The sequence below is a fragment of the Brachyistius frenatus genome, unplaced genomic scaffold (assembly GCF_029030835.1).
Source record: "Brachyistius frenatus isolate BFR_SWC_R1_liver_20210118 unplaced genomic scaffold, ASM2903083v1 Contig_51, whole genome shotgun sequence".
Lineage (NCBI taxonomy): Eukaryota > Metazoa > Chordata > Actinopteri > Embiotocidae > Brachyistius > Brachyistius frenatus.
Window position 1 is genome coordinate 851,298 of NW_027210650.1, and position 27,491 is coordinate 878,788.

At 43.1% G+C, this 27,491-nt stretch overlaps 1 protein-coding gene across 2 annotated transcripts in view; it reads right to left on the reverse strand.

The window, feature by feature from the left end:
• Positions 1 to 16,208: 16,208 nt before the first annotated feature.
• LOC138624397 (TANK-binding kinase 1-binding protein 1-like) overlaps positions 16,209 to 27,491 on the reverse strand; it is a 49,170-nt gene continuing 37,887 nt past the window's right edge. For both annotated transcript variants that reach the window (XM_069704582.1, XM_069704583.1), the window contains exons 7-10: positions 26,436 to 26,497; positions 21,302 to 21,417; positions 17,983 to 18,770; positions 16,209 to 16,422 (exon numbers count right to left, since the gene is read on the reverse strand). In XM_069704582.1, coding sequence (XP_069560683.1) covers positions 16,294 to 16,422; positions 17,983 to 18,770; positions 21,302 to 21,417; positions 26,436 to 26,497 — 1,095 coding nt within the window. In that variant the 3' untranslated portion in view covers positions 16,209 to 16,293. The remainder of the gene's footprint in view (positions 16,423 to 17,982; positions 18,771 to 21,301; positions 21,418 to 26,435; positions 26,498 to 27,491) is intronic.

A 27,491-nucleotide genomic window follows, 5' to 3' on the forward strand; every position in this document is an offset into this window, starting at 1 on the left:
TTTTTTTTTTTATAGTTTTATCTTTTATTTCACACTCATATTTTTAAAGTGGAATCATATGAATTTGACCAAAGGCCAATTTATATGATGGTTTTTTTTTAATGTAATGTCTCATCATAGAGTTTGTACAGTTATGTGGTGTAGTTGTGCACGTGTGTATTTATTCTTCAGATGTGCACATACTTGCTGTCTGGATTGGTCATTTCACACATGCTATAGGTGTGTGATCGTGTGTGTGTGTGTGTGTGTGTGTGTGTGTGTGTGTGTGTGTGTGTGTGTGTGTGTGTGTGTGTGTGTGTGTGTGTGTGTGCGTGTGCAGGGTTAGGGGGGGTCAGTCATCACCCAGTTTGTGAGTGAGAGGACTGGGACCACATGCCCCTCTTTTAACGGTGTCAGATTGAGGTTGCCTCTCCAAATCATCGCTGTCACACAGCAGCAGCGCTGCACCATGTAGGAACCTCCAGTTTTTACTCCAACAAAATATTCATGGTTATGATGGTTGTTTATGAGGCCCCCTTTTTGTTTGCATTCATGTGTTTGATTTATTAGTGTATTTATTATTCCAAAGAACTCTAAAAGGAGGTGAATTTCTGAAGTGCATTTGCAGAATACAAAGGTGACGAGATTTCATGCTTCAGAGTGAGAGTGCTCTTTAAAAACACCTTTTTTTTAAATATCTGTTTCATGACAAATTATTAACATCAATATATTGATGTCAAAGGAGGAAAAAAAACAGACGGCGGTCAACTAAATGGTGAAGAAAACCCAGAGTGCAGGAACGTGTTGATTGCTGGCTGTTGTTCAGTGTTTGTCTGGAGCCCTTTGAGACAGTTTGTGTGTGTGTGTGTGTGTGTGTGTGTGTGTGTGTGTGTGTGTGTGTGTGTGTGTGTGTGTGTGTGTGTGTGTGTGTGTGTGTGTGTCTCTGTCCGGCGTAGCCGTGAGGAACTCCTTCAGCCAAATCCTCGTGTTTGTCAGCTGGCAAGCATTCTCAATATAAGCACTCTAATTGCTCAGAAAATTACAGCTAACGATGATTGCACTTGACACGGGGCTGACATAACGGTGACACCACAACGCCTCGCGTGCCCCGGCCCCCCACTCACCATCGTCACCCTCCCCCCTCCCCTCCTCGGGATGCTGTGCCAGCCCCCATTGACCGGAGCCCTGCCCCCAGTGACCGCCGTGTGCCCTCTGCTTGTTGAAGCTGTCCAAAGCAGAGACGTCCCAAAGTTCAATCTGCTCTGGCATCGCTTTCTGCCACCCCTCATCTGTCAGCCAAACCATTTGTGAACCATGATGGAGTCCTCATGTGTGATCTGTGCTTCGTACTTCGAGTGTCTGCTCGTATTTAAAGCGTTCGTGCATGTAAATACAGCTGTTTGCAGATGTACGAGTGCTCTTTGGCTTTTCATATTACTCTCAGAGAAAAGCTGGTGATGGCAGCAATTCTGTTGGGATAAAAAAAAAAAAAAACGAAGGCTGCATCAGACGTCAGATGACATAAATTAATTCTGCATAAAAACTATCATTTAATTAAAAAAAAAAAAGTTCTGTTGTACAAAGAGTTTCCTGCTCCTGCAGCTGCACACTGACATATTCTGTGATTGCAAGTGTGCACATGTGAATCTGAGTAAATGCCTGCATGTGCATGTGCATGAATGTGTCCATACACCCAGGCCCCTGCAGGCCGAGATGTGTCACCTCTTTGTCTTGTCAGTGTTAATGTGAGCATGGCCAGCCAGGCGTGGAGCCGTGACAGATCAGCAGACGAACCCCCCCTGCTACACCCCTCCTCACCCCATCCGCCTCCCCGCCTTCAGCACACGGATTAAATATCCCTTACTGTCCAGGCGTCACCTCTGGCACGTGGAATTTTTTTATTAAATTTCAGGTCAGAACCCATCCGTCTCTGGCGCTCGGGCTACGACGCATCGCGGCACCAGCGGATGCCCGGTGGGCGCTGGCGGGCTGGCAGAGAGGATCAGCGGTGATAGCCGTGTGCAGCAGGACCCTCACAGGCGTCACACTCGTGGCTGAAAGCCAGTGTGTCACAGCGGCTCTCCGCAGCTTTAACCTGTGGCACAAACTCCTGCAGCAGCGCGTGTGTGGCGGGTATAGATGCAGTACGGGGCTCTGATGGTTCTGACAGGCAGGTAGGATGCCCGAGTGCTGTCACACTGTGTAGCGCGCCCCTCCATTAAGCTGACCTTTTCTTTACACCGCTATGTGCAAAGCACCACGTATGCAGCAGACATTGTGGCTTTGTGGCTCAGACTGTGTAGGGCTGCACACGTGAACATGTTTGAAAAGATGAGCAGATGCACACCTCAGATTACACCCTAATAAGAGATTTTCACAGATAGAACTTTGTCTAAATATGGCGCCACGAGTGTCAGCAGCTTTCGAGTGCAGCAAAATGGGTGCAAAGCTCTCGCATCTGTTGGAGCCGTCACATCTTGTATCAGCCGAATCTGAAAAAGCTAAATGCGAGTTTGTATTGTGAGCTGATGAGTGACGGGCATCTGAAGAAATCTGTGTTATTGTTTAAAGTAAAATCCCCATCAGAGCCACTTCATTATTAATATTAAATGCAGGTCTCCAAAATAGGTGTCTGAGAGCAATAACAAATTTGTACTCAACACACAATTTTGTTTTTTTAGCGCAACAGCTTAAATTCAACAGCATTTGTATGTTTTTTTCTGTTTCTACAATTACACATGTTCCCTAAATGCCTGCTGCAGTGCACACAACTCTTGCTTGGCCAAACTGATTTGAAAAGAGTCAAATAAAGCGTTCTAATGTAAGATTTAACTCGTCCCCTTTGATTAGGACCCCCCGCCCCTCCTGAAAGAAACCCGTGTAGGTCAAAACCCCATATAAGGCTGGACCCTGAGTGAAACTGGAGGGCTTTTATTTTGAAAAGGTGTGGCATTCAGCTACTTTGATCTCTCACACACTCAGACAGTGACACACTTTCTTTTTAGGTGGAGCTGAAAATATTGTATTTGTGTTATTTATAAGGAGCCGTTTCTGTCCAGGTCAGTGTGAGAGTCTCTGCTGCATTTCTGTCCTCTGATCTCTGTCTCACTCCGCTGCACTGACACCATGTTATCTGTTATCTATACTGTACCGTCCATGCATTTGCACACACGCAACACAAAGTAAGACGTTATAAAATATCTGTATTTTAAGTTATCTCTGTCCAACACACAAAATTAAAAGAAAACTACCTTTGTTAAAAGTTAAGAACTAGCTAATTCCCTCTTACTGTAAATGATCTACTCGACCACATAAACAAACATTGTGGGTGGATCCCACACAGACAGGGACTTAAAAAGTTCAACGCATGGCGGCCCGACAGCTTCTGTGTTTTAAGACGTCGATCTTGTAATCGCATCATCTCCGGTTTTAGTCTGACATCTCTATCTTTCCTCATTTACTTTTGGATAATGAACACAAAAATAGATCGTTTTAAAGACGTACCGAGTGAAACTTTGTGGTACGTACGTTCCCCGATAATCTTCCTTGCCATCTTTACTTTATCTTAAACTGGTAACAACAAAGGATCTGGTAACCCTGAAGAGGATGAGATCTCATCTGCAGTCCTCAATCTAAATCATATTTGACCCACACTCTCTCTGTTGAACCTGGTCTTCATAACTGAAATAAAATAGTCCTCTTGAGCTGCCCCCCTCTCTCTAAAAGTTTTTTGTTTTATAGTCCACCCGGAGGACCCCCGGCTCCGGCTGTTTGGCGCCGCTGTCACTCATCCAGCCCCAGTGATGGAGGTGTGGTGGAAGAGGAGGTGGTGGCGGTGGTTGCTGGGGATGTGTGATGTGTTGTGACAGCGGGAGCCAGGGCTGGCGGGCGGTCACCATGCGGCACCATATTGCCGGGCTCCCCGGGGATGAGGGATCAGCATGCCAGCCTTGCCAAGAAGTGCTAATAGGCGCAACACGTCTTGCTTTCACACATTAAGGCAAGCGAAGGGTGACAGATCAGAGCTGTGATACTGCCGCCTGTAAGGAAAGAAAAAAAAAAAAAGGGGGCCACGCCGCCCGTTTGCCACACAGTGCCGCCTAATGATGAAAACTCCTCGAGTCAAGCAATCGGCCCACCAATCAGCGAGCTGACGTCTCTGCAGACGGACGCATCTCCATCTCGTGTCACAGAGCGGAGAGCAGTGAGGCCCGCGCTGCTCAGCAGTGATGCTCACCTCCATATTGTAACTGACAATAAAAGCTGCAAGTGTTGAAATGGGATCAACACTTTTCGAAGAAGACGCCAACGTTCTCACCCAAAGCGGCCGGGGTCAAGTGGGCTGCTCCGGGCCACAACACCTTTGTCACAGTTGTTACCAGAACCCACAGCTTGGATGTACTCTGCTGAGCGGGAGTGCTTCAGCGTGGAAAGGAAATGAGAGCTTCTGTGCACCCACTCCTGTTACTTCCACCTGAGGGGCCATATGGTTGATTTGGCAGCTTCTCGAGCACCTGCCTCCATTGGTTTGCCTCAAAGATTATTTGGAACAGTTTGGACCGGGTGTGTTTGAGTAGCAGGATGGCGGGACGTGACTCCAGTTTACCGCTTCAGTCAGAGCAAACTGTTAATGGCTGTCCGGCTTCGAAAAGGAGCACGTTTAAATAGGACCGTAAAATCATGCTCTGTCATTGAAAAAAAATACTAAGGCTACAGCAACGCTCCTAATTTTGAAAGCTTGCCAAACTTAAAGAGGGCAGGGTATCGCACAAAAAATGTAAAATAGCTGTAGCTGCCAATACACTGACATTGATACCGGTTACCTAGCGATACTTTTTTTTCGATACCAATTTCATCAAAACCATTTTAAGAACATTAAAATTACACATTACAGGCCAAGTGTTTAGTTTCCATGCAGTTTAGAGGGGGAGAGTGTAACCCAGGTGTTCCCTAAAAGCTTCACATGCAGGTCACATCCATCCAAATCTTCATCTAGTCTTGTTCTTCACTCCTTCATCATCACCGATGTCTCTTCACCCCATAAAAGACGATTTCTGTACAGCTCACGGTGTAAAACAATGAAATCAATGCTCCCTAATCGACTTTTCACTATTAGTTTTTAAAATTTTGTACAAAATGTAACGTTGACTCTTTCCATAAGGATTCCCTACACTTTTCTTACAAGTAGTCTGAACTCTTTGTGTGGCTGAAAGTCTTCCCAGAAGAGTTGAGGTTTTACAGCAGCAGATGAACCACCATGATTCAGGAAAAAGATGTTCAACTATCACGTATGGTTTGAACGTTTGAGTCCTACCTGGAAACCTTTTGTAAACCTTTGCAATAATCCAACAAGGATTTCAAAAACTTTTTTTTTTTTTTTTGTACCAGTGGTCTCAGCAGGTTTGTACTCCATCCAGTCTGCCTTCAGAAAGGTCGTTTCTTCTACGTCAGCGGGACTGAGATGAAGTGTCTGGAGGTAGATACCCCGGTGGAGACCCTTGTGATACGTCAGCGGCGGCCTGTTCTCGATCAAATATTAAAGCAGAGGGAGGCGCTGACAGTAAAAGCTGCTACCTCGCAGGATAGCTCCCTTATAAAACTGATTGTAGTTACCTTCTAACATCCATTATGGATAATGTGCTGTGGATAAGAACATGCCAACGCAAATGCGTGCACCGTATAGAGACACACTGCAAGAAGCTAAATGTTTCATACGGGATTGTGGCGCGTGTCCTCGGCCTAACGCCGCAGTGCTAATGCAAACTTATGAAAATGAAGTCAATGATTTATGAAGCTGGTGGCTCACCTCTGTGTCACCCCGAATGTTTGTGGCGGGACCAATCGGGGGTCCAAGAGCGGTCACGTGACCCTCGACAGAACCGCTGTACTTCTCCTGTATTTAGTTTACTTACTAAAGCTACATGAACGAATAGTGTTTTCTTAATGCCACTGTTCAGATGTAATGCAGTATGTGGACAACACTGTCGACATCGTACGGGGCAAGTCTCCCACAAATTAGAAGGAAGTCTTACAACAGAAATATTGTTTATGCATCTTTATCTTCTTGTGACTTTCCGGGACCTCTTTGTGAACAAAACCGCACAATACGTTACAGAACACAGATCTGGTAAATTCTTGTGTTTGTTCCGTCGGACCGACACCAACCTTCCTCCGTACGTCTTCATCACTTCGTCACGTGACCTCCTTCTTCGACCCTGACATATGGCTGCTTTGGCACAAAATCAGCTCCACAGATAAATGGTTTTCACCTCTTTGGTGTGAAAGAACTTGACCGTCCTGCACAGAACCTCCGACCGCCACCCCGTCCAACACCGTGGTATTGAACTGGAAATTACCATCCAGGGATTTAGATTGAGACTTGTTCTGAGACATTATATTGGCCTTGGAGTGTTTATGTTGATGGCCAAATGTTGGACAGTTAGTTATACGAGACTGTCCTCTTCTTCTCTGAGGATGAAGAGCAAATAATTAGACACACAAACCGCTCGGTGTGTTATCGCTTCAACACCATTAACTAAACCGACCTACCGGGCGTAACATCTCCATCGCCGTCTCTTGACACCTTGACAAATAAACTGGACTGGCAATAATTTTTACTCATCTGTCAACCCCCCCCCCCCCCCCCTCCATCCCTCCATCCATCCCTCCATCCATCCCTCCCTTCCCCTCCCCATTGATGCCTACAGTCCCTGAGGCCACGCTGTGCTTGCTGAAGCGCTGTGTGGTGAGCGAGTGCGCTGCCTGCCATCAATATGGGTGAGTTACAGAGGTCAGCGGTTCAAACGCAGTTCACCGCTTCACGCCGACACTAGCTGTGCCTCTACCCATGCAGATTACGTGTCTTGGAGTGTTGGAGCGTGTAAAGTGTGCGTGTGCGTATGCGTGTGCGTGTGCCGATGTGTGTGTGTGTGTGTGTGTGTGTGTGTGTGTGTGTGTGTGAGGGCGCGTCTTCGTCCTTGCAGGAATATGCTTATTTGTGTGTTTGTGTGTCTTTGGACTGTACGCATTTCTTGGCTTGCGTGTTTACTCAGTGGGCCGCGGTGCTGAGGGGTTTCGATCCCTGTCCCGGGCTCTCTGCCAGCCGACATGGTGAACACGTTGTCAGTGGGCCGTGGGGGGCACCGACTCCAACTTGAACAGCAGGTGGTGAATCTGGGTCCGATCAGCTGGATCTGTCACCGAGAGGAAAATGTCACGACAACTAATGCAGTGGTAATAATTCATACTGCTCAGCTTTTCAATCAGTATCTGTTTGCGTGGAGCATATTTGATTATTTTCCACCAAAAAATATGAAAATACAGATTGGCTCGGCTGTACAGGTTGTTCTACACCAACTTAAGATCCTCTTTCAGATGGGAGGAGAAACGTCCTCAAGAAACTAAAAGAAGTCCAGTTGCCTTTGGATAAAACTTAGATTGACCCTGATTGAACCTTCACAGACAGAAAACAGGATGTTTGACTGATTAGCTGTAGGTTTGTTTTGTTGGATGGTTTACACGTTCATATATAGCTACTAGCTATAGGGACCTGGCCTGAGCAGATACAAGACTAAAGCTTTAAATGTAGGAAACCAAAAGCAAAAACTGAAAGATTTGACAGCCTTTTTAAAAACGACGACATCTTTTTTTCAGGAAGTAAGAACACTTTTGGAAGAATATTGTTTCTGTGAAAGCTGGGGACATCTTTTCCAAAGAAAGGACGCGGTTATAGTTTTGGACGGTGACGGTACTTTTTGATGAATGAGGGCCATCGTTGCTAAATAAGGACATTTTTGGAAGAAAAAGGTTTTCGAACAGTGATGATATTTTTGCAAAGGGGAATTTTTTCAGAAGATGAGAACATAGTCTGCACAATGACATAGTTATTGCTAGTTAGGGAATTTTTGGAAGTTGTGATGCTTTTCTGAAAGTGATGCTGTCATTTTGAAACTATTGATACTACTGGAAAATTTGGACCTGAATCACAAGTACATAAAATGTATACTTTATTTCTATAAACTTAAAATGCAAAAACCTAAATAGATTAACATAAATTTGGGGGAAGAAAATTCTTCACTTTCCTTTTTTTTGTGACAAATTTGACTAAATTTGACTTGTAACTGATGGCCTCTGACTTTCTTCACTTTTGAATTAAATGTACTCATCTTTCTGTCTTTGATTGCTTTGAAGGACATGAGATTTAATAGAAACACTGGTTTCTTCTTCTTTTGCCAAGATGTCAGGATGCTCAACATGTAAATTTGAGGTGACTGGAGTCTGCTGCGGTGACACGTTCTGTGGTTTATGTGGCCATCTAGTGGGCCGGTGAAACACTTCCCACATGGAAACTAAAACATGGATGGAAAAAGCTTTGGTCTTTATCTGCAAATGGGCAAACACACACACACACACACACACACACACACACACACACACACACACACACACACACACACACACACACACACACACACACACACACACACACCGCTCCTGTACTGATGATTTACAGTGAGTCATATCGAAGGTGAGAATTCTGAAAAACTCCAAGCAAGATGATTTTCACTTTCTGTTCAATTGAAAAAGTTGAAAATCCATTAATGTGGAGTATTTAAAAAGTTAATACAAATATACAGTTATTTTCTTTAGAAAATAAATGCAGAGAGTTCTACTTGGATTTTACTGTGTGTGTTGTATTTACTGTAAATGTACAGTGTTTACCAGAATAAGGCTTCTCGTCAGGTTTTGGGTTAAATATGCAAAAAAAGAAGCGGAATGAAACCGCTGAAGTGACTGTCAGTGTTTCTGACTTCGACATGACTCCAGTGTTTGTAATTAACCTCAAAATGAATCCACCCAGCTCGAGCTGCTTCAAACTCTGAGTTCCTTCTCTCATGTGGTGTAGAAAAACCTGCGATGCTGCTACTTTCTGTTAGTTTGCATTAATGTAGCAAAAAGGAATTTTTTTTTTACCATCATGCATCTTTTTAAAAGTTCATATTGTCAGATTTAAAGCGGGGATCATGTTGCAGTTAGAAAAATGGATTGTTGAGTGAAGAAGGTGTCAACATTATAATGAGTAAAGAAGCATTTCAAGGGTCCCGTAGTTGCTCTTTATTAGTGAAATGAGGTGTTAATAGTGTTTCAATGTTGCATTAAAAATAACTAATGTTAATCTCAAGTATGTTTTTGTCTCGTATAAAAAAAAAAATTCTGAAACATAACAGATTTTTTTTTTGCTTCAGTCTAAAGCATATACAGTGAATTAGAATAACTACAAATTAATGCATTGAATAGTTGTTTTTTTTTATATAGAATTTGCTTTATTCTAATAATTCATGGTATGCTGAGATAATGAGTTATTTTACATGAAGCAAAAGTTTTATAAAAACTAGTTTGATGACAGAAGTCAATTTACTCTTCAATATGCTCAATTTCAGTTACAATTTATTAAACAGGAACCTATTTGTCAAAAGCAACAGGCATGAAAGATTCTTGGAAAAACAGAAGAGACAAAACTAAAAACCAAAATAGACTTCCAAGAAGTGTGCATGTGGAGCAGTGTGTGTATATTTGCGTGCTGGTGTGTATTTACAATATCTTGAAATATGTTTGGGAGTTATTGTCAGCACAGAGGAGTGGTTGTTGTTTTCGATCAGTGAGCCGAAAGTGCTGCTTTTCATCACCGAGTTTGTGTGTTTTTTCTGTTACTTCTCTTCCTCGTTGTGTGGAGCTTCACTTAGAGAAAAAAAGAAAAGAAAATATATGAGTTTGTGGTTTTGTGGCCCCGGATGGGTGGGTACATTTTTCTTTTTCCTGAGGTAGTTTTAGCATTGAGGTTAGCGGCACAGAGCTGAAGACGTAGGAGGCAAGCTTGCTATGAAGGCTGGCGGCTAAAGGATGGAGGCTTCGACTTCATACAAAACAACGTTTGATTTCTCAGAAGCATTTCCAGTAAATCGATTGATCTATTTTGAAATGATGTCGCATGACACGCTTTGGTGTGCAGATAACATTAAAAAAAAACAGCCCTTAAAGAAAACGTGAGCTGCTGGACTGTAATTGTGTGAACATCAGTTCTACTTTAAGATATGTGCAGGAAAGTCAACGCCAGCGGGGCTTTTTTTTGTTGCACATATGTTTTCTTTAACAACCAGAAATAAATGAAAAAGAAGAGAATATTTAACATATTTTCTCAAGTATATTTGGGGAGGGAAGATTTAATAATGTTGGATTTAATTATAATGACATAATAAACCTTTTATTCATGTATCTGAATGACTCCTATGAAACATGAATCGATTATTTACTAGCTGTTAGCAGGTTAACTGCTGACAGCTTGTCTCCAGTTCCTTTGTTGAAGTGGACGGCCGGTCAGATACGTTGCAGTGCATCAGACCTATAACACATGTTTTCGCAGCGAGCTCGGCCCTCTGACTGAAACCAACTTCTCTGCAGGACTCGGCTGGTTCCTGCAGCCACGAAGACGTGTGTCGCAGCTTCGGTGTTTGTGCCTCTTTCATGTATGTGCAAAGAAGATATTGAAGTTTGTGTCAAGCCTAATTCAAATGTTTACTTTCGGTGTTCTACAAATAACACCCACTAAGTTGTCAATGATGTTTTTTAATAACATTATATTCCCACATCATCCTGAAAATGAGATGTACGAATACATTTCAGGCTTGAATTTCACTACAGATGATTTCACATGTAAAATATGAGTTTCTTTTTTTTTTTTTTTTTTTTTTTTGCAAAAACCGAAGGCTCTTAAAATGATTTTTTTTTTTGTTCTAGTTTTTAAAGCATCTTAAGATGTGCATTATTAAAATAATAAAGTAAAACAAAATTTCTAAAGTTGAGAAATTAAAGTGCCTGATGTCTAACTGCAACATCCAATTCAAGTTTCATGTGCATCTTGAGCTGTAAAATAAACACGGGTAAAAGAAGAGGACGTGAATGCAGCCGAAAGGAAATTACATCATAATGTTCAGCATAAAGAAGCCAGATCGTTTGTTATTTCAGTGCAAGTTCCAGTTTATTTATTAGAATATTTACAGACAGACAGAGAAAGAAAGAAAAAGTGACTCTTTATATACCTCCATGGTTGTTTTCTTTTTAAGTCGTTGGTTTGCCAACAGTGTTGCTCCACCACTCGTTACTTAAAACACAGACACTACTTCTCATTAGTGTTGCGGGAGAGTTCATTAGTGCTGAGGTCTCCGTGTGCGCTTAAGGTTACCAAAGAAACACAACCTGACTCGTATGGTTACTTAAAGGAGAGTGGAGCTATACAATAATGAAAACTCTGACTTTCTTGTCCGTTTGTCTCCTGAGTGAATCCGAGGGGAAATTTTTTGTGAAATTTTATGACAAAAAAAAAAAAAAAAAAAAGACCAAATTTCTTGATTTAACCCCGGCAGATCTGACTGTCCACTGCGGTGTTCGTCTCCTGAGTAAACCAAGGAGTCAGTTTGCTGTTAGGACACCAAAAAAATTGAGAAATGGATGCGACGAGTTCAGATTTCAGTTGGTGGACACAAACAAAAAAAAACTAGAAAATAAGAATCTTAATCTTCAACTAGCGGTCTAAAACTTCCCTCCGCGGACTTCAGAGCAGCTTGTATGTGTGCGACTGTGTTGCAGCGTGAACATCCGTGTGCAACAATGTTATGGGCTCATATGGTGTGTTTCCGTTGCGTCAGTGCTGCTGGCCAGTAACTTGTGGTTTTAGTCAACATCAAAGCAACATTAACCACAATGCAGCATGTTCCCACACTCTAACGTGAGGAAACAAGCCCATCGCGCATGTCGTTTGCGTTCCAACGTACAGAAAATGATTTGCTGTGTTTTATTAAGAGCCAACGAAGGTCCCCTAATTGAAAGAAAAACAAAATGCCCAGATTGTTCTCAGAATCTTTAACCGCTGCACAAACATTTCCTTTCAGGGGGAAAAAGAGAAATTCAACTGCTGTCAGGCTTCAAAACGAATCAACTTACTACTTAAATTCAAGTGTTGAATTTCCCAACGGTGACCGAATAGTCCGAATGCAACACGATGTCATCATCGGCAAAGAAACGCACTTTGATTGCCGAGCTGTTGCTGCGTCGTCAGTCAGGTCAGATCATTTAAAATGCATCAAAAAGGTTTCGACAATGACTGAAACCCAGAGACAAACATTCATCTTTGTCTGCAGGATGCGACTGTAGTTGAATATTAGTTGCCTATAGAGGACGTTGCCACTACGTAGCGAGTAATAGAGGAAAGGTGTCGGGTAGTACTTGTGTATAACTCGGATAAAATTCATATTTTTTGTGGTGTTGGCGAGGATTATATATATATATTTATATATTGATTTACAGACACTCCAATTTGAAGTTGTTGAATAATAGAGTATACGTTGCATTAGCCTCACACACTTGCAAAATATCTGTCTGTACACAGCTTTATATATTAATTTTTTTGTACACATAGTGATATAGGAACATACTGTACATACAGTATAGAATACTTGGAAGTCATGAAAGCCCTCTTCCAGTTAATGGTCAAGTACTGCCTTGAAGTTTTTTTTATTGTAAACCTCAGGATGCAGTTTCTTTAAAGGACAATTCTGGTTTATTTCCATCACTTACAATAACTTTAAGTTGATTGCTTAAATATCTGAGTGCAACAACATCGCTGAAAACAAGTCTGATGGGGAAAAAAACTCAAACGATCATCAAGGCCCTTAAAGTGTCCGTGAAGACGATTATAACTGACGTGATAGAATATTCTCGAGCATTTACTTCTTTATTTTTAAGACTTCTTTGAATTTTGCTTTTCTTCATGTGAAATTCTGAAGAATTGTTGGGGTTTCCTCAGGAAACTGGTTAGCAGAGGTGGTGAGTGCTGATTTCCTCACCCGCCACCACCCCTCCATAAAAGAAAAACACAAACAATAGTCATATCACAGATCAGCCAAACCTCTTCTTTTAAATGAACTCTGTAGAAGTTCATTTAAAACTTTTCATTGTCGCAAAACACACAATTACACAGTGCAGAAGAAAAGTAAATCACAATTTGACCCAGTTTTGTACCACGGACAAAAATCTCATCAGTGCTGATCTTTGGGGAAACAGAGACCCAGAAAATCTTTATTTATGATGCGCTCACGTCATGTAGGATAGAAGTTAATATCTACGTACACTCGTGAGCGTTTACATCATCAAACAACTCAAGGCGACGTTCCTCTTGTGCTGCTGCTTCTTACTCATTACTGAAGTTGCCTGCTGTCCTAACCAATAAATAAAAACACATCAAGGACAAGAAGGACAGAAATCTTGGCTAGACTTCTTCAAATAATGGCAAACAAATGAAATAAATTCCCTGCTCGATGCGCAAAGGTGCGATTCCACCTTTTGCCCACCTCCAAAAATACCATTCATGTTCGATGCAGCACGATGCTTATTTCATTTTGAGTGTACTGTCCTTAAAGGTGGACTCTGGCTAACTTGAGACATCCATATTTGCTCGTTTTTTTTGCCGTCACTTCCATATTGTTTGTGAATTTGTTGAAAAAAATGTGACTTTCTCAGTCAAAGTCACGTGAACGTCATTTACAAGTCTGGAAAACTCGAGGTGACGTTGACATGACGTGAGCGCAGAATAACGGTAGATGTTTTGCACCATGAACTTTTTATTTAACTTCCTCTGTTGGAGTACAAGCAGCTCCACCAAAGATCAAGTGTTTGCAGACAGTAATGAGTCAAGCCGATGGTGCGACTACGTCCAAAGCTGTCCCATTAGCGACCGAGCTAAGGTAATGAGCTTACTAACAACATGGACAACTTGATTTTCTCTTTAATAACTTTTTACTGAATTCAAAAAGTGTACAATGGTAAACATAAAATGGCAGGTCAGCACAATATAGAGAAAATACAAAGATAGCACAAACCTGACTGGCTAGCGAGTTAGCTTGTTTGTTTTTCCCAGTGATAGTAGTTGTTTTCTCGCCAATTAACTGGGTGAGCACAGAGTTATAACAACCAATAAAATCAGTGTCCAGACCCATTCAAATACGAAACCAGAATTATCCTTTAATCTTCTTGACCCCCCCACCCCACAGTGGAAACTTCTTCTCTCTTAACCTTCACAGGAAAGCGGAAGCCTCCAGAGCTTTTAGTGAGTCAGTGAGTTGCTCCGTAGTGCTTCACCTAAAAACCTGCATGTCCTTCGTCCTCCCGCTGCCCCACGTGTGCTCTAATCTGCCGCATCTCATCTCTCCGGTAACATCAAACCAGTGTGAATGCATGGGGTGGCCGTGCGGGGGGGTGGGGGGAGAGGAGACGTCCCCCGCGTTAGGAAAAACTGCACACGTAACAGAAAAGCCTTTCAGATTAGCCGACATCACTGTAACTTTTTAAAAATCTTGGTTTTTTTTGTGGTTTTTTTTCCAAAAAGTTTCAAGTCCCACAGGCAGATTCTCGTGGTTGAGATTCACGTGTGATAAAAATTAAAACCCATGTATCAAAAGAAGAGCGTCGTCTTTGCGTAAACCCTGCAGAGATAACTTTGCTGATTGGAGACGATGGTTCTGGTATCCGACGATCTCCGAGATAGAAATACAGTACACTAAAAAAGCCGGCCGCTTTTTTTTTTTTTTTTTTTTTCCTCCTCAAAGTAGGCCAGACGTCTTGATCTCATGCAGCCAGCTGTGTGTGTGTGTGTGTGTGTGTGTGTGTGTGTGTGTGTGTGTGTGTGTGTGTGTGTGTGTGTGTGTGTGTGTGTGTGGGGTCCTCTCCTTGTTTCTTTTTTTTTGTTGGGTGGTCTGGGCAGTCGTGACATCAAACTGTTATGAAGTTTCAGATCTAAAGGAAGACCGAGGAGAATCCCAGTTGGTCATTTTAAAGTCTTTGTACAGAAAAGTGTCCCGCTCTGTGGGTCTTTGAGCCTCGACTCCTCTATATATATATCTATATATCTATATATCTATAGATATATAGATATATATATTTAATTCATATATATATATATATATATATATCAGTGTGCAAGCACATGGGAGAAGGAGCACCGACATGAGACATGTGGTGCGTTAACATTTTGCAAAAATATATCTTTTTTTTTTTTAAATTTTTTTGCCTTACAGATCGACAATATAAATAGTAAATTACACATGGAAAATATATATAGGGACTGAAAACAGATGCATTGTATAGTCTATGCTAACTTAAAGTGCTAAGATACTTTTTGAACAGGCTGCAAGCATAAAGGTAAATTCTGACTAAAATGTTCCTCCGACTGAAGAGGAGACGTATGAACGTCGGTGCCCCGCCCTGCAGGGCATCGTCAAAACAGTGTTTGGCTAAAATAAAAACGCCTGTCGTGCCGATCCATCCGAACCTCCTCTCCGAGTCGTGTTCTCTCCAGCTTTGATCGTCCACGGATTGAAAATGCGAGACTGGAATGTTTCGTAGTTTCTAAACTTTTAATTCAAACCCTGATCGACAGACAGAATTCCTTCACTGCGTCATTCTCGTCTGAAAATAACGTACATTTTTTTTTTTCTTTTTCTTTTCGTCCTCATATGACTAATCGGCTTCCCACATCCTTTTGTACGACTGTCAGATCGTTTCAATAAACCAGCTCCTACTGTGCTTGGCACTGACTGCACAGGATCCTCGGCAAAATGTACTGGTGTGTGTGTGTGTGTGTGTGTGTGTGTGTGTGTGTGTGTGTGTGTGTGTGTGTGTGTGTGTGTGTGTGTGTGTGTGAGAGAGAGAACATTTCCAAGCAGGAGTGTTTTAAAGCTAAGTGGTGAAAATAGTCGCTTCAGATCTCCCTGATCATTCACTGATGAGCTCTAACTTTTCTGGCATGCAGAGCCCCCCCCCCCTCCCTGAACCTGCCAGTGCCCCCCCTCCTCCCCCCTCTCCCTCGTCTACCTCGTCTTCGGCTTACTTTGCTGAATCAAAGTTTACAACACCGTGAAGTGAAAAGAAACAAAACACAACACCGGAAACTGTCTGAAACCACGGCGACAAGACTCAGAACAAAACAGCAGCAACCAGAGCCGGTGATTGTACGGGCAGGTCTGTCGTCAGGGCGATCGGTAAAGGACTCTGCATGTCGTCTCACAAATCCAAGACGGACCCGTGTTTTAAGTAAAAAATAAAACGAACCCCCCCCTGCGCCATTTTGGATCCCAACCCCCACAGATTATGTCGCACAGGTTTTCGCGCCCTAAACTTTTTCCATTCGGCCGGGGATCTGCCAAAATCTCTTACATAATCCATAAGAGGAGAGCGCAGATGTGTGCGGGCCGGTTGCCATGGCGATCATATCTTGCTGTTCTCCAGGTGGGAGTCGATGTGCTTGATGAGGGCATCGTCAGGGTAACCGACGGGAAATATCAGCTGGCAGAGAGGGCAGCTCCTCATGTCGCTCTCCTCCGTCTCCATCCAGAGCTGCAGACACACAGGGACACAACACATCATCATCATCATCATCATCATCGGGATACATCACATGTGCTCCTCAGCTCACTTCCCTGGGTAGTATTAGTTAGTCTGTGGGAGGCAGCAGTATTACATCCCTGCATGGTGAGTGATTGATTTACACTTACACAACCGGGGTTGTAGTAAATCCAGGTGCAGACTCATCTCTCATGGTCGAGTACTGAATCACGGCGTAATACAGCTCAGTTTAGAGAAAAGCGAATCATTCTAGAGGCACAGTTTCGGGTTGTTGTTTTTTTGCTTTGTTACCGAGAGCAAGATGAGAACATCGATATCAGTTTCACGCCCGAGCGTTGAGTCGGGATGTGTTTCCTCTCACTTGGCTCAACACAAAGCGAATGTCAGAAAACGCCTGAAAAACGACACGCGTAAGCATTTCGTGATCTTTCAAAGGCTTTTATAGATCGTTGCTACAAAAATAAAATAAAACCGTGATCTAATTTTAAAGTTAAGGTTTGTTTTGGTCCGTCCAGATCAAAACTGATGCAACAGAACCAGAGAAATCTTTTTTTTTGTTCATGCATTCTTTCTCAGTGTCAAAATTGACCCACAATGCAAATCGACTGCCGACAGTTCGGTCAGCTAAAAGCAGCTAATATAGCCTGGAGCAGAGAGGAAGCTGACTCGGATGACATCATTCAAGGACATTTTGAGACCTCAAGGTTGAGAAGAAATAATAAGAGTAAGAGTTATGAAGGATGTTGGAGTTGCTTGTTGATAGTTTTAGTCTTGGCATCAAACCTGGACAACACTATTAGAATAAGTTCCAACTTGTTCACTCTAAAACCATAAATCAACATTTTTCTCACGTTTATTTCTGTTCACATTAAACAAGTGAACTGCAACGTGTCCATTAGTTTATTCAGAGTTGTTGTGGATGTATTTGCTGTTTCCTCCTTTTTGCCAAGTTTGGCGAAAAACACATCTCGACTCCTCCTCTGAACTTAATGCACAGTCATGAGATTGATATCAAACTTCTCCTCTCCCAGAAATAAAGCAAATAAGTGTGTTTCTCAATGTGCTGAGTGATTCTTTAAAGGAACTAAAACAAAGATGATTGCGACACATTTAGTGGAAAGAGTTCAGGGGTGAAAAAACAAGTTGTTTTCGGTAGACCAGCCCTCATCGCTACGGTTACTGTGATGAAATAAGACTTCGACTTTGTTAATCCCACAGTGGGGAAATTTAGTCGTCACAGCAGCATGGAAACACAAAAAGGTGCACGCAATAAGAAAAAATTTGCAAATACGTATACATAAACTGTCAAGATAAAAAAAACTATTATTTTACAAAAAAATAAGAGCAATGCATAAATACACAAACACAAACTATATACACACAAAACAAACAAATTAAATGAATACAGCTTGGGATGAATGGAAAGTGTCAGGTGCTCTGAAATGAAATGAAATACAGTGCAACAATAATACGTTCTGTAAAGAATAACTCCAACATGCAGCTGTAAAAAAACCCTCTTAAACAGATGTAATTAAGTTTAGGTTCACTCACATTGATTGAAGGCCAGGACTGAGCGTGCTCGGCCGACAGGTACCCCGGCTGCGGGTGGCAGCTGAGGGTGTTGGACCTCTGGGGGATGGGGAAGGCCGAGCAGGACGCCGGGCCCCTCATGGCACCGCTGGGCACCGCAGCGGAGAGCACGCCCAGCGTCCTCGGCGGGCTGATGGGATGTGGACAGGCCCACTCCTCCTCATCCTCAGAGGACTGAGGGGGCTGCGGGGCCGGCGTGGAGGGAGGAGGAGGCTCGAAATGAAGGTGGGCCACCTCCGACAGCGGGAACGGCATCTCTCTGGAGAGGCGCATGGAGCTCTCCCCGAGGCCCCCGTCTCCTCCTGCACCGCCCTGATGGGGGGACGGGGATCCTCTGTGCTGCAGTCCGCTGTGAGGAGAGCCCATGTGCTGGGCTTGCTGTTTGGCGTAGCCGTCGACGTAGGGCCGCGGCTTCGGCAGGGTGGACACCGGGTCCAGGGAGAAGCGGGGCGGGCACTGGTACGCCGAGGGGTCGGCGACCTCGGAGTAACTGCGGCGCCCCTGGAAGCTGGCCCTCAGGTGCTGGCTGGGCGGCCGGCAGGAGTAAGAGGCCGGCCCGTTGTTGACGTCCAACAGGGGCGAGCGGCGGTGCATGTCGGGGGAGAGGCGCTGCAGCACGGGGGAGCGCCGCTGCTGGATCGGGGAGTGGTGGGACGGAGGCGGGACCGGAGAGTGGCGCTGGGAGATGGGCGAGTGGCGCTGAGATACCGGAGAGTGGCGCTGGTGGTGGATGGGAGAGTGACGCTGGACTGAGGGAACACAGAGGGAAAGAAATGTTGGAAACTTGTTGCTGTGTTACACAGTATGTGGTCCCCTCCTCTGCAGATACTTTTAGGCCAATTTGTTCCAATTAACAGTTACTCCAGGATTTTGCTAAGTCTTTTTTTGTGATTGTTGTAATGTTTGATTTTGCAGCGCATTTTCTCAAAAGTTGTGATGTAATTTGCAGAGTTTTAAGTACGTTTTTTTGCATTAAATTGCGGGAATTTGAGAAAAAAAAAAAAAAAGTAAATTAATTTTAAGCATGGGGCTAAAAGTGACGTAGTTTTAAAACACAGACAGTCTGTGACTAATGTAGAAACAACGACTACATCAGCTGTCAAAATAAGAGCTGTAGATGTTAATTCATGTTATTTCAACACAGGCAAATATTATAGAGTTTGTTTGACTTTGCGTTAAATGTTGTGATCACGATTTCCTGGAGGGGCTGAATAAGGGAATACTAAATGCTGCATCCAACAAAATGTGGGGGATTAGTGTCCTTTTATTTTTGTGGCAGTAGTTTTCTCCCTTCTTGTGACATGACAATCCCGGTACCTTTGGGGACACCACCTCTGGTTTTGCCAGCTTATTAAAGACCTTGACAGGCCCGTGCAGACCCCTGAACTGGACTCCATCCGACACCTTGGAGGTGAACAACTAACTGTGAGCCGGGCCACATCATCAACTGCCGTCACTCGCCCACTTCACAGCTGTAAAAAGCTGCAGCCAGGTGTGGAGAGTCCTCCCAGAGGAGCGGAGGCTGCTGGAGCGCCTCTACTCTCATGTGTGGATGTGGTGTTTGGGTGTCCGCTTCATTTGTCGAGGACTCCGCGCACATTTGGCCTCGTAGTACAACACGACTGAAACATTGTTGAGCCAAAACAGTCGGTTACGCAAATTTGTCTGGCAGAGTTTCAGGCACACCGAGAAGAAAACGCCACCACTTCAATGATTTCATTATGACATTCTCATGACGGATTACTGCGGCTCCCACTGGGGTATCAATCCAACTCGTTATTTGTCGTGAATGTGCATTTTATCAGAGGGCAGATTTCAGATAATAAACCTTCCTTAAGCAGTTCAGCTAATCGAAGTTCACTTTATTTATGTTCCTAAAAAGATTTATCTACACAAGTACAGTTGTAGTGTTTCCTGTAACTGCAAGATATGCTGATGAGTCAGTGAACCGCTTCAGCACTACTTCCCATTACAAAGAGGAAACATCGTTCATGGCTGCTTGGTTGAGGTGTTAAAAGGGAGGGAGGGGAATGTGTGTGTGTGTGTGTGTGTGTGTGTGTGTGTGTGTGTGTGTGTGTGTGTGTGTGTGTGTGTGTGTGTGTGTGTGTGTGTGTGTGTTCGTGCTCTTCAGCGCGCTCCCAACGAGGACGAAAGTGTTCATTTCACGCTCGCTCCTTCAGCACGACACCCGGGAGAATTTTTAATGGCTCCAATCAAATTCCCTTCAACAATTCACGAAACAAATAAATTCTTTATTTAGATGAATGTGACGCGACGTGACCTCGGGGAGAACTCGCATGCAGTTTGGGGGGTATTCTGTATTTCCCCCACTTGCACAAAAAGTTTCACTTCTTCTCCAACTTATGTAGTATTATTGTCCATATTGTTTGTATTTTCTACTGCTCTATATAGTCGACGTTTGTGTTGCTTATTGGTTTGTGGCGGGTAGTAGGTGAACAGTTGTGAGAAATTAGCTGCGTGTGAGGATGTGCCGCAGGAAAAGAAAGGTGTTTCTGTCTATCGTAACTTTTACTCTACAGCGTGTTCGTTTTAGTCGATTTCTTTGTGAGAAAACAGAAGCAAGATTTCACAACCACAAGTTGGTTTTGATGATAGTAGGAACGGCACAGAGAAAAATTGATCAATATTTTATTTAAATTTATCTTAAAAAAAAACAAACAATTTGATCTAAATTTACAAAATCTGCTCTATTAAATCATGTTAATAATAAGTTGTATTCTAAATTTCTGGAATGACATTTATTCAAGTACAGTAAAGATTTGAGGAACTTTTTTGGAGAATTTAAATTTGTATGCTACTTTGTAGTGCTTCCACATTTTATTCAATTTTTCTCCAATATATTTACTTGACAGCTATATTTACAAGTTACAAGATATTTTTTGGACCAGTGATGAATATATTAAATATGTGGCAGGATTATAGATTCAACTACAACAAGATTAAAGCTGTTATTGTTTTGTCTACTTCCTCTACCTACATAAGTAAAACTGTACTTTAATGCATCAGTGATAATAATTCAATAACAGCATGTAAAACACTCACAGGGGGCTTTAACTTAAGATACGTGAAGTACATTTTTGCTATTTTTATGGGATTATAAATGCAGGATTTTTACATGTAATGAAGTATTTTTGAAAGTGTGTTTTTGCAACTTTTACTTAAGTAAAGGGAGTAAATACTTCCTCTGCCACGGAGGCACTGAGGTGATCTTAACTCAGGTTTTTCCACATTGTTGACGTGCTGTATTTCAGATGCTAACCTGGACTCGCCGGCTCCTGCGTGGCTTTCCTCAGGATCTCCGTCTGCTTGGAGCTCAGAGCCTGGAGGCGTCCCAGCTCCTCGGTTAACTCTGTGTAGGCCAGAGCCAAATTCACCCTGAAGGAGGACACAGGAAAGGGAGACGATTATGTAATTATCGCAAGCATTGTTATTACAAAACTTCACAGTGTAGGCAGAGCGTTGATGTGTGACAACACTGTAACTTGTTAAATGTACAGCAGTGATTTAAACTAACGTGAGATGAAACCACAGCTCGAAAGCATCTTCATCCCCTCGTTAAAAGTGAATGAGCTCCGCAGCACTGACACAGCCTCGCACATCAGGCTGGCTAATTGAGAGGCTTATAGGCTTATATTTTTAGATTGCATGTCACGACGCATAATTGAAGTGCATAAAATCACACCATTTCATGCAAGATGTGTCATGACTCTCTCAGGGGCCGCACTGACGGAGCAACTCTATTTTGAGAAGCGTAAACAAGGATGGCTGGCTCACCGGCTTCTCTGTCTTTTAAACCATGGCAACAAGCTGACTTTGTCGCAAATCATTAGCTGGAAACCGATCTGAATCCCACAATATAAATTCATGTGAGGCGAGTAGACTGAAGGAATAATCTCTTCAACACGTTGTGCATCTGTAAGCATCTATCTGATTACTCAGATGGGATGAAGGCTGATAAAAAGATTTTGTTTTTAGTAGTTAGTCACCGCAGCTGCCAGCAGCCCTCAAGATCTGATTAAAGACTGTTTTATCTCAAATGTCGGGCCAATTTTTTATAAACTTCAGTCTTGATCTGAAATTTACTCAATCCATCACTGACAGCGGTAGATTAGGATGTTCATTACAGAATGAGAGACATGAAACCTTCAAATCTCTTCAGATAATCAGTTTAGTTTGAGTAATTTCTCCTATGGTAGATGTGCGTTTCAAGAAAATGTTGAGTTATCTCGAGTTTCAGAAGTGAAAGAACCATGTCACGCATGCACTTCTTCCCTTCAAGTCATCACTTCTACCCCCAAAGAAAGAAAATACAACCTCTCATGAGGGCAAATATTATCCCATAGGACCTGCCACTGAAAAGACACCGAAGGAATGAGGATGGTCGTCGTGCATGAGAACTAGACTGCTGCCAGACTCTGATCTGATAAAGTACCTCAAACGACTGAACTCGACCTGCCTGATGAGAATCTGACTCAGCTTGTTTCTCCAGATTGTGGCAGATTAAAAAAAAAGAAAAAAAAGAAAACGTGCAAAACACTTCTGCATATCCTGTGGATTTCTTTAGCATAAATAGGAATAGATATGAGCTTCAGCTGCAAAACCAGTACCGAAAAAAAAAAGAAGAAAAACAGCCTACACAGCAAATAAAACAACCTGGCAAATTAAAAGCATGTTCCTGGCACACCAGCACACTAACTTCATACAGTCTTCCCACTTGTGTATGTAAGCCCGCTACTACGTATTAGTGGAGCTCTGCATATTTTCACACTAATATCAGCTTCTTTGAACTACAGTCCATCATCTGTACAGAAACACGTGCTGCACAAGTTTCCCCCTCTCAAAATATTTGAAAATAAAATCAATGACCCCATTTCAGAGAAGCCCCCAATTCAATTTAAAACAATCTGAAAATAAGTCATAACTTCCCCTGGTTAGTAGTGTTTTCCTTGTGGCCCATTATGTTTTCCATTAGCCTGCTGTGACTCACACACAGAGTGGGGGTATCAAACCCCCTCTTCAGCCACCACCGTACAACAAACTACGTGCTTCTTTATTTGTGGTGCAAGTTCTGTGGAACCTGGTACCAGTACTGAGATGATTCAGGGTCATTAGTGCTGAAAATAAATGGCTGCAAGCACACGAATAGGAAAATAAAAATCATTACAGTTACTTACTGGCATGGTGGGTGGCGCATGGAGTATAATATTGATATTAAGAGCATGCTCGCTTCCTCTCCTCTGTACTCTCAGCCGACTCTCAGCTCCGGCTCTTTATTTTTAAACTCGTATGTAAAATGCATTTCTTGATGGTTTAGATTGACACCCCGCTTCCTTTTCACTCATCTCACCTTAATTTTTTTTTTTTTTTTTTTTACATGTGCTGCTTTGACAGTCTTTGTCTCACAGGGCCGGCCAGAGTGCAACACCTCTGTCACACGAGGTCGTGCACAGAGAGTTTGAGTGTTTGTTTCTGTCGCTGCATGTCTAAAAAAGAAAAAGAAAAAAAAGACATACTGTGCACATTTGCCAGCATGCATGTTCTTTTTGCAACCGTTTTTCAGTTTGTTTCCTTTTTCTCCGCTTGTGCGCTGTACAGTGTACAGTACAGCACGTGGGAGGGGAGTGATAATGCCAATGCAGCGTTGATGAAAGACTTGCGCAAGTGAATCGATCAGGTCCAGGAGTGTATAAACTGGCTATATATATATATATATATATGTGTGTGTGTGTGTGTGTGTGTGTGCCAGAGTGTGGGCTGAAATCTGACCTCTGATCAGATCTGATGTTTGAAACAAAGAACCGTCACCTTACCTGCGTCATGGGACCTGACCCTCCTCTTTGTTGGCTAACTCTCAGAGCAATAATAAATGTTGTGTTCCAGATCCACTGGAGCTCAGTCACTCACATTAAGGACACGGCCTTGGGGGGGGGGGAGCTGGCGCTCGCATGGGTGGGCATGAGGTGGCAGTAATGTTCTTTGTACTCGTCGCTGTGAGGTTTGTTGGACAAAAATGAATTTCATGTCACTTAAAAGAAGTGAATGGGGCTTAGTAGAAGGGGCGGGTGTCGAACAGACATCAGATTGTGGTGGAGGCTTTTCACGCCCTGCAGTTGACGTAGTGTGTCACTGCGTTGTGCATCCAGAGGTGTCAAACTGTCTTCACACACCAAACACACACCGTGTGAACGAGGAGAGTCCATACGCCCTTAGTGCCCTCTTGTTGAATTCATGACGTCGGAACTCAAACTTTTCTGTCAGCCTGGAGTTCACGAGTTCGCTGATGTTTACATAAACGTCGGAGGTTGTGGAAGTTCATTTCTTTGTTGGATGTTAAGCTAAAATGTTGTAATTCTAATCATGTAGAGTTTATCTTCATAACTTGTATAATAGTCTACGTCTGAGGAAACGCCCTCATCTTGTCCCTCTGTGCCTTTACATTTCCTGCGTTACGTTACCTGCCTGTTAGCTTGTTAAATTGATTGCCTCTGTGGCTTCTAGACTCCGTCCATGTTGCCGTTGCTGAGCAACGGTGTTTTTACGCCTTAACTACTTGAACACCAAGCATACGGTGCACACGACTTCCCATGTTTTAACCACGAGCTCCAACTGAACGGAGCAAAACTTTCCAATCTGCTAACAACGGGCATCTTATAATATAATAACTGTCAATCAAACTGTAAAAAATATATTCCTAAAAGTTTCTTCTTAAAAGTCTTTATGCAGAATTTAACCTGTCATTATTTTATTAGTGGTTATCGGTTTGAATTTCCAACTGGAAATGGGACTTGATGTTGTGATTTATTGGAAACACTTCTCCCTTTCTGAAAGATGAAGATGAATTAGTCAGTCTCTGAGTGTGTGTGTGTGTGTGTGTGTGTGTGTGTGTGTGTGTGTGTGTGTGTGTGTGTGTGTGTGTGTGTGTGTGTGTGTGTGTGTGTGTGTGTGTGTGTGTGTGTGTGTTTGTATGCGTGTGTGTGTGATGAGTAGGGGCACAGCCAGGTGCCTGTCAGCATCGACACTAGTGAGGCTTGTGGTCGGCTCGGGTAGCCCGTTCACGTATTACCAGCCTTGAATGAGGCAAACGAAAGTCCACAAACTCAGTCATGAAACACGTCGCTGGCTGGTGAATTCGCCACAAACTGCACTGCCTCTTAAAAAAAATACAACGGGTGGAAAAATGTGAAAAGTAGAAGTGAAGTCAAACATCAGAAGAACATTTTTTAACTAAAAGAACATAAATTGATCTTAATTGGACGGAGAATTTAGAACTTTCTTGCATTTAGGTGCTTGTCGATTTATCGATTCACAAAGCTTTAATTAATAAACATCGGCACCTTATTACAGTTTGTGATATTATTAAAGTGCTGGTTTATCATAAGGGCAAAGGTGGTGTGTTAATATTCTCCACAGGACATGTAAAATCTTCTCTATCAATCTGTGCAGTTTACACTAAATCAGCCCAATTACAAGAAAAAGCACCAGGAAGCTGGGTCGAAGCATTTCAGTGGGAGTAAGTGTTATCAGTGAGTAAAACCAAAAGGTGACCAAGGTCTGGAAAAAATCAGTAGGCTTCCATCAAATGCACGGTAGAAGAAAAACAAAAAAGCTCAGCCTCTCTGTGCTGCATTCACTTTCAGTTTGTTCCCCATCGAAACATTTCTGGGGTTTCATTGTGTGGGCGTCATTTACCCAACCTGCTGTGGCTTGCTTTTTTTTTTTACATTTTTTTTTTTTTACCTGTGACACCTTGTAAACGCAAAAACGCCCGGGGCACTCCGACGCAGGCTATGAAAATAAGCTGCTGTGTTTCCTCCATGTTGGAAACACATTTCTCATCGTTGGTAAAAACAAGTGGAAAACACAGCAGCTCACGACTGCTCTTATATTCTGCTGGTTTTAGGTGGAGAGGGAATAAAAGAAAGAACGTGTAGATGGACGAGATGTCCGACGAATACACAGACATGAGGAAGTGGACAGGAAGGTGTCCTAGTCTGTGCTCACACTGCCCCCTGCTGCTCAGGCGAACATCTGGCCCAAGTAGTTGAAGCCACGGAGTGAGTGCACGTACAGTGGAGTTTATATTTCATCTGCGTTCTTTGTGCTGAACAAATAACGCTCCTTTATTAATGCTGGATTTGAACCCAGTTAGCCGGCGGTGGAGAGCTCGTCTGTTTTCTAATGAGGCCCCTGGAGGTCGGCCCGAGCTCATCACAGCAGGAGAGCGAAGATGCAGATGAGCAGCAGCTTTCTGGTGAAGCGTTTCTCCTTTTTTGCTCTCACCATCTCCGATCCTCGACATCGACATCTCTCCTTCCTTTTCCATCCATGTTATTTCATCACCCTCCCCTCCCCTCGCTCCCCTCGCCGACCCGAGATCTGTCGTGGTCACTTACTGCTCGTCTCCCACCTTCTTTATCCACTCCACATCGCACTGCTTGCACGGAGAAGTCATTTCCTGCCGAAGTAGAGCGTGAAATTGGATTAGCATGCAGGTGCCGGTGGAATATTGGACAAAATCTGACAGAGAGAGCTCATCAAGACGACATGTTTGAAGGTAACATTGTCAGAAAAAAGGTAGAAACAGGCCTTCAGTCATTGATCATCATTATTATTCAAGTGCTCTGTGTGCGTCTTTCTGCATGCAGGAGCCTTATTTCTTAGCATCATTGTTGAAACACAGGGAGGAGTTGGTGTGTTTAGAAAGTGGAGTGTGATGCTTCGATGTTGCATTGAGCAGCAACAAGTGTGAAAGAACCGAAAGATTAGTTTGACGTGCTGAAAGTCGGATCAGAAGACGATCCGCTGCCACCAGACTGCAGTTATCGTAGAACTAAAATCCCCAAGCACTTCGAAAACTCCCTGATGAACACTTTATATCTTGTTTGTTCAATTCATAAAAAACAAAGTGGTTTCTCATCGTTATCTTTGTACAGAGACAGCTTGGCTGTTTCCCCTGAGCTAAGCTAACTAGCGGCTGGTTGTAATGTCCTATACGTAAGTAGAAGAGGTGTTAAAATCTTCTAACGCTAAGAAACACAGTAAATAAACACATTTCTCTGAATAATAAACTATTACTTACAATAGGAAATACCGTACTAAAGAATAAAAAAAGGGAATTTGTCTGCAGGCTTGTGTAGCCTCCTGTGTGGAGTTTGTCTCGGACTCTGCTGTGTTGGGATTTTTAGTTGTTTTTGGCCTTGTGCAGCTCATTGCTCAAAGTGTGACACTAAACTGGCAAGGTCGGGGGTTTTGTTTCCCACTGGAGACGCCCATGCCAGAAATAAGTGGCCCCCAGGTGCTGCCAAGCTGTTTGAGCATCACTCCTCATCACCCGGGAGGTTTTGTTGTCAGATGACCAGCGCAGTACATCCTGGATGCACGGATCAACTCTCATTCACGCCGAGTTCTGTTTCTGGTCAATATTCTCTTTGAGCTTTGTTTTTGGTCTC